This window comes from Ambystoma mexicanum, chromosome 1p (assembly GCF_040938575.1).
Source record: "Ambystoma mexicanum isolate Mex_15411 chromosome 1p, UKY_AmexF1_1, whole genome shotgun sequence".
Classification (NCBI taxonomy): Eukaryota; Metazoa; Chordata; class Amphibia; order Caudata; family Ambystomatidae; genus Ambystoma; species Ambystoma mexicanum.
Genome location: NC_090921.1, coordinates 1,281,250,197 through 1,281,263,692, shown reverse-complemented (window position 1 = coordinate 1,281,263,692; position 13,496 = coordinate 1,281,250,197). Strand labels below are relative to the sequence as shown.

The 13,496-nt window shown below is 45.6% G+C and overlaps 1 protein-coding gene across 1 annotated transcript in view; it reads left to right on the top strand.

Annotated features, from left to right (window-relative positions):
- The window catches only part of LOC138452906 (proline-rich AKT1 substrate 1-like), a 170,599-nt gene that overhangs the window by 110,072 nt on the left and 47,031 nt on the right, over positions 1-13,496 (top strand). The window contains exons 3-4 of the mRNA XM_069605254.1: positions 11,550-11,630; positions 11,775-11,923. Of these exons, the coding sequence (XP_069461355.1) occupies positions 11,550-11,630; positions 11,775-11,923 (230 nt within the window). The remainder of the gene's footprint in view (positions 1-11,549; positions 11,631-11,774; positions 11,924-13,496) is intronic.

Sequence of the window (13,496 nt, the reverse complement as noted above, 5' to 3'; positions counted from 1 at the left end):
CGGTCTCGAGCATTGTTATGGAAGGGGCCAGAGGGCATATGAGTGGCACTAGGTTAGGGTGCTTGAAGGGATTTGTGCACAAAATTCGTTTGAAAAGGGATGCCATTCCCAAAGTTGCCAAATTACGGACCATTCCCTTGGCCCTGAGAAAAGATGTAGAGAGTGAATTGAATAAAATGGAAAGTGAAGGGGTGATAGAGAGAATTGATTCCTCAGAGTGGGTTAGTCCTATTGTAATAGTGCGAAAGAGCAGTGGATCCCTGCGGATATGCATAGACCTTAGACACCTGAATAAAAATGTAGTGGCTGACAAATTTCCTTTACCCAGAATAGATGATTTATTGGCAGGGGTGTCTGATTCCAAAGTATTTTCTCTTATTGACCTCAAATCTGCATATCACCAAGTAGAATTACACCCTGATTCGAGAGATCTCACAGCTTTCATTACCCCTATTGGCCTTTTCAGATGTATAAGAATGCCATTTGGATTGATTTCAGCAGCTAGTGTATTTCAGAACGTCATGTACAGATTACTGGGAGGACAGAGAGGTGTCATGTGTTACCAGGATGATGTGCTAGTATGTGGGAAAAATGAAGCAGAACATGATAAAAGGTTAGAGAGAGTGTTGAACATATTCAAAGAGGCTGGCCTTACAGTATCGTTAGAGAAATGCATATTCAAAACTGACAAAGTTGAATATCTAGGTCATGAAATTACAGGTGAAGGGATCAAACCCAAAGAAAAGGCCATAGAAGCTATTCGCAAGATGGAAGCACCAAAATCCAAAGCAGATATACTATCTTTTCTAGGTCTGGTTGAATTTTATGGCAAGTTTGTTAGAGGGTTGGCAAATTTGTCAAGGAACATGAGGATGTTGACTCGTAAAGGTGTTACGTTCAAGTGGAATGAATCTTGTGAGGAAGAGTTTGGTAAGATTAAAGATGCTATAGTCAATGCACCCATCTTGAAAACGTTTGAAGAAAGTAGACATTCATTACTATTTGTGGATGCAAGTGACTATGGTATTGGGGCAGTCCTAATGCAGGAAGATCAGGAGGGCTTACACACCATAGCATTTGCCTCTAGATCTCTCAAAGGACCTGAGAACAGATATTCAGTGGTAGAAAAGGAAGCATTGGCTTGTGTCTGGGGAGTGGAAAAGTTCAAAAGATATTTGTGGGGCAGAGAATTCACAGTATGTACAGACCATAAACCCCTAATAGGAATATTTACCAAAGGTGGTCTGGAGGGAGTCTCCAGACGCATCATGAAGTGGGTGACATCCCTACAAGGCCTGCAATATGATATGCTTCACATTAGTGGTGAAACCAACGTAGTTGCTGATGCCTTATCCAGATCAGTAGTGAGAGAAACAGTGTCTGAGGAGTCTCCTCTGACTCGTGAGAAAGGTGTTGAAATATTTCAGGTTCATGAGTCAGTAAAGAAAGAGGAGTGGGACAATGCATGTTCAGAGGATGAATTGTACCAGAGAGTTTTAACATTGGTGACGCAGAACAGAATAAGAAACTATATTGGTGATTTAGGCGGGTTTGCCAAAGTTAAGGAAGAACTCTGGATTGATAAAGGATACTTACATAGAGGACATCAGATGGTTGTACCTATTAAAATGAGAAAATTAATAATTGAGCTAGCTCATGTTGGGCATTTGGGACTGCCTAGAACCAAAGGCTTGGTTAGAGCAGAATTTTGGTGGCCTAATCTTGACAAAGACACTGAAGAAGTGGTCAACAATTGTTGTGATTGCATTGAAGGTAATAAGGGTCTCAGGATTCAAAAAGTACCCATGACTGTTAGAAAGCCATCCACAGTTCCATGGGATGAGGTTGCTTTAGACTTACTAGGGCCTTTCAATATCAAGGGTGGGAGAGACACCTATGTACTGGTTGTCATAGATTTATTATCCAAGTGGCCCGAAATATTTACACTAAGAGACATATCCAGCAGTAGCATCATTAAATGTTTGGAGTAATTATTTTGGAGAGAGGGATTCCCCAGAAAGTGTTTATCAGATAATGGGACCCAATTGGTTTCCAAGGAATTTAGAGAGTTCTTGAGTAACCATGGAATAGAACAAGTAACCACTTCATTATATCATCCCCAGACCAATGGGTGTGTAGAACGCTTCAACCGCACTCTCATGGATGCAATTAGAATTGCGGTAGCAACAGGAGGTGACTGGATCAGGACCATAATGGAGAGAACATTCCAATATAGACTAGCACCACACAGTGTTACGGGTGTATCCCCATTTGAACTATTAAGAGGGAGGAAACCTAACTCACACATGTGTCCAGGCTGGATGGGAAGGTCAAAATTCGTAGGAATAGATCTGGAGGGAGTGAGAGAGAAGATATTTGAATCTGGGGTCAGATCCAAGGAGCAATATGACAGGAAGAATGCTTGTAGAGAATTCAGTCTTGAGGAAGGTGATTGGATCAAGATCAAACTTCCCACCAAGGTGCGCAAAGGTGCATCCATATTTTCACAGCCCAAACAAGTTGTTAAAGATTTGGGATCTTCGGTGCTTGTTAAAGGGGGTGGGGTCTGGAACAAGGAGAGGATAGCAATTTGCAAAAAGGTAAACAACAACTTGTAACTGCACTGCAAGGTATTTAAAGCAATTTAATTATTTCTTCATATAGCGGTGTATCAGATACTATGTAAATAATGAACTACTTATGTTCAATGAAATCTATTATCTAGTTTAGGCAAATACTTATATTTTGGTAAAAGGAAGGGAGGTGTTAGGAGGTGGTTACATTTACTTCATTGACTTTACAATCACATCAATTCAGCTGCTGCCATGAAACCTAGTTACCAAGGAACCTTTGTTGTTATGATTAAGCAAAGGTTCCACATTCTAGCAGCAGAGAGAGAGAGGATTGAGAGCAGGAGGACAGCCACAGCTGGGGGCCTTTCTCTTGGATGAACTAAAGAAATAAAGCCTCTCCATAAAGACAAGCATCGGCGTGAAGCGTAGTCATTTACTTATTAACAGTCAAGTAGTTCTGGGATCAATGGCAATGGATACCTGTTCTTAATTGTAATCTGGTTCAGGGCACGGTAGTCTATACACGTTCTTAAGTCTCCCTCCTTTTTTGGCACGAAGAACAGAGCTGAGGAGGCCGGGGACTTCGAAGGACGGATGAATCCGTTAGCCAGGTACTGGTCCAAATATTGCCTTAGGTGGAGATTTTCAGGTTCAGTAAGGGCATAAATGCGACTGCACGGAGGAGTGGATCCGGGAATCAGGTCTATCTGACAGTCGTATGATCTGTGAGGAGGCAAAGAATTAGCTTGGTCTTTCCGAAAGACATCTTGGAATTCCTGGTATTCAGGAGGCAGTTGCGGACTCTCAGAAACAGTTGCAGCTAGTTTGGTGGAGAGCTGAGGGTAGCAGGTAGAAGCGCATTCTGGAAACCGTATTGTCTTTGCTCGCCAATCAATTTGAGGATTGTGTTTCTCCAACCAAGGAACTCCCAAGATGACTTGAAACTGAGGGGCCTTGATCACATCAAACACGATCTTCTCTTGATGCCCATCTTGGCTTACTAACGTTACTTCCATGGTGGTGTGAGTTACGGGTCCGGAAGCTATTTCCGTCCCATCCACGGTGGTAATGACGTCTTTCACCGTCTTTGGACAAAGAGACAGATTCATCCTGGCGGCCAGCTCACAGTCCAAGTAATTCCCGATTGCGCCACTGTCAATGTATGCTTTAATGGCATGCATACGATTAGGTTGTTCAGGACTCACGAGGACCATGGGCATGATGAAATGCGAGGTCAAAGAACTGGTTTTAACGCTCAGCAAGCGGACCTCTACACTTGCCAGGCGAGGTCGTTTCCCGGCTCAGAATTCTCGGTACCTTTATCAGACGCCCCTACTATCTTCTTCTTGGGCTTCACTGGACAATCTCGAAGAAAGTGCCCTGAGTTTTCCGCAATAGAGGCATAATTGCAGTGGTCTCCTCCTTTCCCTCTCCTTTTGGGTTAAAGGTCCTTTTACACCCCCTATTTGCATGGGTTCCACGGAATCAGTTCCTTTCGTAGAACTTTGTGGCCTTGAAAAAAGTCGGGTTTCAAATCTGGATCGATCGGCTTTCCGATTCTGAAGTCGATGATCCAATTGCACTACCAGATCGATATATTCGGAACAGTCTTGTGGAGGATTTACCACTTGAGCCAGAACGTCTTTTAATTCCCCACGCAGACCTCTGTAAAACAGTGTGATCCTCTTATCCTCCGGCCATCTGGTTTCCACCACTAGTCTGTTAAATGATGCAATATAAGTCAGAAGATCTTGATTGCCCTGTCGTAGCGAAAGAAGTTCATTGTCCAAGGCCTGTCCCTGATAGTGCCTTGCGAACAGTTTCTCCATACTGGCTTGGAAGTCCTGGAAGTTATGGAGAATGGGGTCATCTTGAGACACTAAAGGAACAGACCAATCTGCGGCACTGCCACTGAGATAAGAGAGCACGAAGGCCACTTTAGCCTGGTCCGTTGGAAAAGCGGCGGGTCTGCACAAAAAGTGCAAGCGACATTGATTGAAGAACACAGCAAACCTTTTTGAATCACCTGAAAAGCGTTCGGGCGGAGCCAAAGGTATATTTCCTGGTAGATTGATTTGTACTGGATTCGAGGAAGCTGGAGGAGCGTGGCCCCCACTTGGGGTTGGTAGAGGAATTTGTCCAGCTTGGGCTTGCAGCAATTGTCTAGCCAAATCGTCTGTTCGCTCTTTGGAGACCACTAACTCCCTCCTTAGGGCATTTGTTTCCTGACGTGCAGCGTGTACTTCCGCCCTCAACTCCCCGAGTAATTGGGCCAACTGGTCTGTGTCTGAGGTTTCCATTGCGCCTGGGCGGGAATTTTGTGGTAAGGCTTCGCGTTCTGTAACGCTCACCTGGTTCCCCCGGAGGCGCAGGTCTTGATCTGGCGAGGATACTGTCTTCAGTGTTAGGCGCAGGGTTTGTTTTGCTCCCGGACTGGGCCCCCTTCCCACCGACAGTTTAAGCTGAAGAGTGAGATGTCTGCAAGGGTAAACCAAGGTATTAGTGTTTGGAAGATTCGGAAAGTTCCTAGCCCCTCTCGCCCTTTTTCCCCGTGGAACTGGGTTGATATAGCGCTTACCTTATATAGGTAAATGCCGGGCTCTCCATCCTGCGTCTTGTGCAGGGGCGCTGGATCCAGTTGCTTCACTGGATGCGAGCTCTGCCTCTTGATAGCAGAGGATTTGCTGAGAGCGAAGACGCCGTTAATGCACGAGCGTGCCTTGTAAGTATTAAAGTTCCTTTTGCATTGTTCTCTTCTCCTTCAAAAGTCTTAAGTCTGTAAAGTCTATGTCTTTCCTTTTTCAGATGCTGTGACGATGAAGATTATCCTTCTAATGGCACGTAAGTAGAAAGACTGCACTAGCGCTGGAGAATGCTCCGTAATGTCTCTTTTGTCTTTGCAGGTGCTGAGGTGCAGCGCGAACAGATTGAAAGCGACGGGTAAGCAGTCTTGTAACTAAGCGTTACTAACCGATGTATCTTGCCTTGCAGGTGCCGGAATGCAGCGCGAGCTGAGTTGGAACGGGCGTAACACAGGTAAGCAGAACTTGTAGTTGAATATTACTGACCGATGTTCTCTCTCTTTGCAGATGTCGGATGCTGGAAGAGAAAGGCAGAAAAAGGCGCCTTGGATGCTGCCGTTGGATTAGGTAAGTAGATTTGCTGCCTTTACTTTAGCCTAACCTGTGCCTTTGTTTTGCAGGAGCTGCAGAAGACTGAAGAAGACTGAAGATTGGATTCCAGCAGGTTATTTCGTGTTCACAGGATCTGGAGCTGGAGGTTTCCTGGAGCTGACACGGTGAGCGTCCTGCTGCAGATGCAGAATAACGCGAAGCACGTGAAACCAATCGGGTGTGGTTTAAATAGCCTTCTGTAGTGCTTAGGCGTCTCCTTCCACGGCCCCACCCAGGTAAGAAAAGAGTTCCAGATTTCTAGAAGAGTTCCTGTGTTCTGCTTCCAGGGAGTGGCTCCTGCTCCACCCAGACAGAAAAAGTAGTTCCAGGCAGAGAAGGATCAGGAGACCAGTTAGCTGGTAAGTAAGCAGCATGGTCTGCTACAGGTAGGTCCACCAAGCACTCTTATCTAATATGAGCCCGGCGCTTCCTGTGCCGGGACCAGTCACCATCATGAGCCTGGCGCCACTGGCGCCAGGACAAGGTCCAGAGGGTCCCTATAGGGACTGGCTGGTTCCTGGGATCAGAGTCATGGGCCTGCTTCCAAGGTCGTGGGGCAAGTCCTGACCCCTTGGAAGCAGGGATCATGACAGTGATGGAGGTGTTGCTTTCGGCCAGACGGCCGGCAACAAAGTCCCTGTACCGTTGCCGTTGGAGAAAGTTCTGCAACTGGTGCAGGGTTAAGAATGTGGATCCTTTTTCATGTGATATTCCTGTGGTTCTGTCTTTTTTGCTTTCTTTAGCCCACAGGGGCTTGCAAGTGGGTACCATTAAAGGTTACCTGGCGGTGCTGTCCATATTTAAGCGCTCATCTGAGGAGTGTTCTTATTTTAAAATTCCTTTAATTTCTCAGTTTCTGAAAGGGCTCACTAATGTGTTCCCTCCGTCACCTTTCCAGGTGCCCAGGTGGGATTTGAACCTTGTTCTCAAGTTTCTAATGGGTGCTCCATTTGAGCCTTTACATTCTTGTCCTTTGAGACTGTTAACCCTGAAAACTGTGTTTTTAGTTGCGGTCACTTCCGCTCGCAGAGTGAGTGAGTGAGATACACGCACTGTCTGTTAAGCCACCCTTCACTGTGTTTCATAAGGACATGGTTGTCCTTAGAGTTCGTCCTTCTTTTCTTCCGAAAGTTGTGTCGGATTTTCATTTGAGCCAGAAGGTCATTCTTCCGACTTTTTACCCTGCTCCGCAGACTTTGTGTAGATGGATTATCTTGGCAATTTCTGAATGTTACCACCTGGCGGGTAAGGACCCTCCAGTAGGCTTATAGGCCCATTCGACTGGGGGAATGGCTTCCTCTACTGCCCTGCAGAGGGGTGTTCCTATTCGTAACATCTGTGAAGCAGCCACTTGGGCTTCGGTCCATACTTTTGTACGTCACTACTCCCTAGATCCTATCCATGGGCAGGATCTGGCCTTTGGCAAGGCGGTCCTTTACTCTGCAATTTGATTGGGCATTCTAAATTTGTATATTCTAAATTCTTTTCCCACCTCCTTAAGTTGGTACTGCTTTGGGAGTCTGTCATAGATATGGAATACGTCGGAGGACCCAATCCCCTCGAAGAACAAGTTACTCTTACCTGCTAACGTTCTTTCGATCAATGGTCCGACGACGTATTCCATATCGCTCCCTCCCTGCCTTCCCCTCTACAGAATTTTTTATGCGATTGCAGCTTACGTTTCCGCAAGGCTTTCTGTGGTCATACTGGCAGAAGATTGGTGCCACACGTTCTGGTAAAAAACTACAACTGAGGCTACGGGCGTCGGGCGTCCTACTTATAACATGCAGTGACGTCGGCTCGACAGAGGCCCTCGAGGACAGTGTATCGATGTCATCGACGCAGGACGGAGACGCCGAAAGATTTTACGAAGCAGCACAGCTGTGGTGATTACTGTCATAGATATGGAATACGTCGTCGGACCATCCCATCGAAAGAACGTTACCAGGTAAGAGAGTAGCTTGTTCTTCTAAGCAGATCCACAAGCTTTGGAAGGCAAATATTACATACCTGTAATCGTCTTTATGATGCTTGTATCCGCTTAGATTCACATGCCCATCCTCCCTCCCCTTGTTGGGGGTAAAAGGTAAGTAGCCAACTTACACCTGCTTCACTTTCCTGTACTCCCAACACACACTTCATGCATCCTCATTTCAGAAACAAAACAGACTCAGGACCTTGACACATGTAGGAACATGGGTACAGTGCATATCACAGTAGGGATAGTATTATCACAGTAGGGATAGTATTAGACAGGCCCTGTCAACGTCCGTTTAGAAAACAAGCCATGCAATACTCTGCACCAACCACTAGATGTCAGCCTATGCAAAGCATGTGACTAAGCAGATACATGCATCAGAAAGACAATTACATGTATGTAATATTTGTTATGTGTGTGTATTTATATATAATTTGCTTTTTTTCTAGCGAAAAACCTTTGGGTAGGATGAACCAATTTATTGCAACTATACTCTTGAAATTCGGCACATGTGGGAAGTGACAATCTTAAACTGAGTCCCCTCGTGTGTCCTTTTTGATGTAATTGTTGCTCTCTCCTGTGATGTTAAATATTTGCTTGTGGACTGAGAAATGGATGTGTAGACTGGAATTTCAGATTGTTGTCACTGCCCATATCCGCCATATTCCGAGGCTTGTGCTGTGATGCATTGGTTCATTTGAACTCTATCTTAACTTCAGTTTTTTCCACTGAATTTCAAGTGCTTCGTTATGCGATATCTTCTCCTGGGCCCACTGGCCCTTCTGCATCAATTACTAAAAAAACTGGCCATGGCCCATATAACCTTGCCTTGTAACTAACCTGATCCCACCGGAAATGGCCTTTGGCAGTGGCCACTGCGCACATTGCAAAAAAGATGATGGACCAGTGGCCACTGCCTTTGGCCATGTCCACTGTCCCCGTTGAACCAAATAGGCTAAAAGCCTGTGGCCAGGGCCAGTGGATCGGCCCTATAGTCTAGGCCCATATCCTCCCTCACAAATTATGTGTGCGCTGTCCCTTTTGCACCTGTTTCACTCTGGGCGAATGCTGCCCTATAATATTGCAAAATGACCCACTTGGTGTTTCAGCATACATAATGAAGAGAGTTTTTTTGGGAGCCTCTTTGTTCTTGCACACATTTACTCCAAAATTACCACAATTCTACCTTTAAAATGGTTCCCATGGATGAAAAGAACAAAATAGCAGTTTCATTTACCGCAGTAATGGGAAAACACTTGACAATGTAAAAGCCTTCGCCATCCCCACTTCAACATTCCATGTGCCCCTCCCCTCCTTTCTACCTCGAGCCCTTCTGTAAATCCTCCCCCACCCTGTCCTATTACCCCCTTTCACTCGCAGTTTGTGTGAAACATTCATTTTCGTTTGCAGTTTGCAACATTTCAGCCGGAATCCCATAGGTTCCCGCCGTTAAAACGAAAAAGATCTGGTACAAACAGGCTCTCCAGTTCACCCCTAACTCTGCCACACGTGGTCCTCTTTCTCCCTCACAAAACCATCCAGCGGCTTTCATGCCACAGGTGTTCGCTGGAAGCACCTTTTTCTGCATTGGAAAATTAAAGTTGCAATCTGCTACCCAACTATAAAAAAAAAAAGTCACTCACACGCTCAATTCTTTACTTACACACAACACTTAATTTCGGAACACTAGCCAAAGTGCAAAGTTGAGCCATGGTTTAAAATAATTTTCCACAAAATGTAGTCTGGAAGTACCTGTGTCAGGAATTTCAAAAAGATCATCGAAATCCATCCAGAGAATCAAAAGTTATCAGCAATAGTGTTTTGAGAAAAGTCGCTTTTACCTTAAACATAGGGCGGCGCCTGCCGCCCTGTAATATATACATTGTCATTCTTCAGCTCTTCTTTCCATCTGTGCCTGAAGTGCTCTCAAGATCATTAAAGCGTGTATGTAATGGGCTTTGCAGGCCTCATTAAGGTGTCAACCTACTGTCTTTTTTGGATCAACACTTTTATTTTAAATTTAAAATAGTTTTCTCTCCTTGTTAGTGTTTTTGGATTCATCACAAGAGTGGAGGTAAAGAAACCGCCCACATGAAGAACTGGCTGGACAAGTATCTAAATATTCCTTTCTTGGGATGATTATTTCTTCTTGAATATTCATGAAGATTACTATTTCTTGCACCCTTGTTATGTCTCTTGAAGGGACAAGCATCTGGGGTTGGGACTACTAGAATAAAATGTGTACCAGACTTCTGAAACCTATTCTGCCATTTATACCTAGAACTGAACGCGCAGGAGTTGTAGCGACAATGGTGACTCCAGGCTTGATTATGGTGGTACTCTTCTTCAGAGAGCCATTGTCTCCAGGTAGCCCAGAATGCAGCCGGCAGGTTGATTTTTAATTTACCCAAGAGAGCCCCCATCTCTGTCGAGCGAAGAAGATTGCACTGGCTTCCAATGAAGAGAAGGATCGAGTTTCGAACGCTGTCTGGTACATAAATGTATCCAAGGCTTAGCACCCAGGTATCTGGCATCAAAAATGCAACCGTACAGCCACCTCGAAACCTGCGATCATCTGGTAAAAACCTGTTGCTTGTCCCCTCATCCCACTATGTCACTCGAGAGAGGGGGAGGGTTTTGGGGGGAAGGGAAAGTGGTGCTGTTTTTCCATCAGGGGCCCTTGTTTATGGAACTTCACGCTGATTTGCGAAATATTACTTAATTTGCTGCTTTTCGCTCTAAGCTGAAAACATACCTGTTTGATTGAATCTAGAACCGTTACAGCCACTTGAGCAAGCTAAGTTATCATCAGAGCCTAGATGCAGTGTCTGCTGCTTGGTTCCGTAATGAAATGCACATAATAAATCCTCAATATCAATACCACTTAGATTGCCCACGGGTAAGTACAATAATCAGGCCTCAAAATTAGCTCTCGCACTACTCATTGTCATGTCATTTATTCTTGGTGAATAAGAAATTGTGTGCTTTGTGCATCCGGAAAACTATCCTTCCTTCAAGGGGACAAATTACTTTAGTGCCTGGCTACTAGCTTGTCTGTTGAAATGTTTGCCCCTGATGGTGATCATCAACTGCTATATACATATAGTATTCATATTTTTTGTTTCCAAATTTTGAGACCCTTGAAGTAAATAAACACTTTTTTAGTCCTTTTTCTTTTTTGTCCGGCCTGCCCATATTTGACTCCAGAAAAACAAACAAAACTTGAATGTTTTACAGAGTCTGTGGAAATGTTGTAGCTTTAATTGAAATGTTCCTTTTATTAGTGATACTGTGAGTGTGTGGGCCATGCAGAAGCTTACTGAGAATGGCCAGCAGTTTGTCATGTCATTTAAAAAAAAAAATACAACCTTCTTAATTTGGGCATTTCTTCCAGCCCTTTAACGCAGCCCATGGAAAGCATGCAAACATTGTATTGCCATGATTGATATTCGTTGGTAGGGCTTCTGGAATGCTAGAATAGGCAGTATTGTACGCGTTGAACCAGATCAGTCTAAACTATAGTAGCCACACTTGCTCCATTGGCGAGTTCTGATGTTTTGTTGGTCTGGTTGTGATTTTGTGCTTGGTGTGTCTGCTCTTTACCATCTGTTCTATACAAAGAATTTTAAGTAAGACCATATTCTTTCAACACTATGTTGTAATTTTGAGTTCAGAAAAGACTGCCTTATGGACAGTCTCTGAGGCCATGTTCATTCAACACTGGTTTTAATTAGCATAGAGTTACTATGAAATCCAGAGTCTGATGCATGTTGCAAGGGTAGATTTTGATGCTAATTGAGCTTGACGCTAATTCTTCTTTTCTAGGGATGTTTGTGATGGACGAAGATTCTACCAGCCAGGAATGTGAGCCCTTTTTCGAATCTGACCAAGAGGAAAGCACAGACGGTAAGTGCAGCAAAAGGGATGGATTTCAAAGTGATATTGCAAGACGAAGGCAGTGAGGCTAGCTTCGGTTGCCTGTTGCAATCTATACGCATGGTGATTGGCGAAAGTGCTTTTCTCATTGTGTCTTCCTTGCTTACTTTTCAGATGGCAGCCTGAGCGAGGAGGTCCTTGGGAATGTACCACCTCAGCCTGCATACCAGCAGTATGCCAAGTCCCTGCCAGTGTCTGTGCCAATCTGGGGATTTAAAGAGCAAAGCCACAACCACAAATCTTCAGATGAGGAGAGTGGGAAGGTGAGGATGCTTTTCCTCGTAGTGTATGTGACTGGCTTTTTGATTTCTAATCCATATTCCTCTGGCCTCCAAGGGCACTCTGCGGTAATTTGAGATGCTGGGAAAGGCAGGTGGTGAACAGAGTGTGTCGTGGCTACGTTTTGAAGGCTTTGTGGGGGCAGATGGGTGGTGCTCCGCAAGAAGCAAGGGTGGCAGTTGGGAGAATAGGGGTGTTGATCCTGCTGACCCAATGGAACTCTGATGTCAAATGGATGTCCTACAGAAGTTTCATGGAATTATATCCTGTGGCCGTACCAGTAGTAAAGTGTTCGCAAATACACTAAAAGGGCCATAGGGGCAGGACCATTGGGCTCTTTGATGTATGGGAAGCATTAGTTTAGCTCTGCTGGTAACTCAATGAGACCCTGTTTTGCTTTTGCCTGGCCACATAGAGGGACCTCGGACCTACGTCCCCCTAGACCCTAACAAAACAAGTTATTGACTCATGATAGGCAGGAACTCACACTTAGACCAATAGTTATAAAGAAGAAAACATGGCTCAATATAGGCCCTTTATTCACACCTTATACATACACACAACATACATATAATCAATTATATAAGAACAAAGAAAAAGGGCATCACCGTTAGAATAGTTGCAGAAGACACCTTCATCTCGGCCACCACAACACTGCTTAGTCCCAGAGCAGGTAGGCAGAGTGATCACTCATGCTAACTGGGGTCTGGAGCAGAGCGTCCTTCCTCTCAGCAAGACTGCATCACCCGGGGGTCCAGTTCTATTTGTGTTTCCTAAGAGGAATACCCCTTTTCTTTATGGGGTGGCGTCCCTGCCCTTCTAGTTTACCAGAAGCCTTCAGCGGGGCAAGGGCGCAGTGTTTGGCGCCGCGTGGAGGGACTTCTGGACTTCCTAGTTTTTGACCCCGCCCCCTTTGGTTTATCTGCGCCTCCCCAGTCCCGCAGCGGTGAAGCCCGCGGTGGGGAAAGGGCGCAGTGTTTGGCGCCGCGTGGAGGGACTCCTGGACTTCCTGGTTTTCGGCCCCGTCCCCTTGGGCTTATCTGCGCCTCCCCAGCCCCACAGCAGTGAAGCCCGCAGCAGGGCAAGGGCGCAGTGTTTGGCGCCGCGTGGTGTTCGGCGCTGCTGGAGTTCAGCTGGAGTGCAAGGACCAAGACTCATGGGGCTGGCACTGGGACTGGACATTGAATACAGAGGTGAGCTTGGGAGGTGGACTATGATGGAGGTGTATGGTGGACCCCCCCAAAAAGTATCTGGACACTGATACCTCACAAGAACCGGCTATGGTGCAGCTGACTACTGACCCCATATCCCTGTTTCCCCCGCTCCTTTTCTGCCCCCAATTCACTGGCCATGACCCCTCCCTGCAGAAATCGCAGCGCAAGACTGTGGTACTGAGGCAACAGCGACCACAGGGGGGGCCATCCTTAGCCACTTCAACGGGCACTACTTTGGGGGCCATTGGGACATGCGCTGGCTCATTTGCCACTAAGCCCATTGTTAACCAGTCCGTGTCTATGCCTGACACCTTAGCAGTGACACTTAATTCACCCCCAGTAA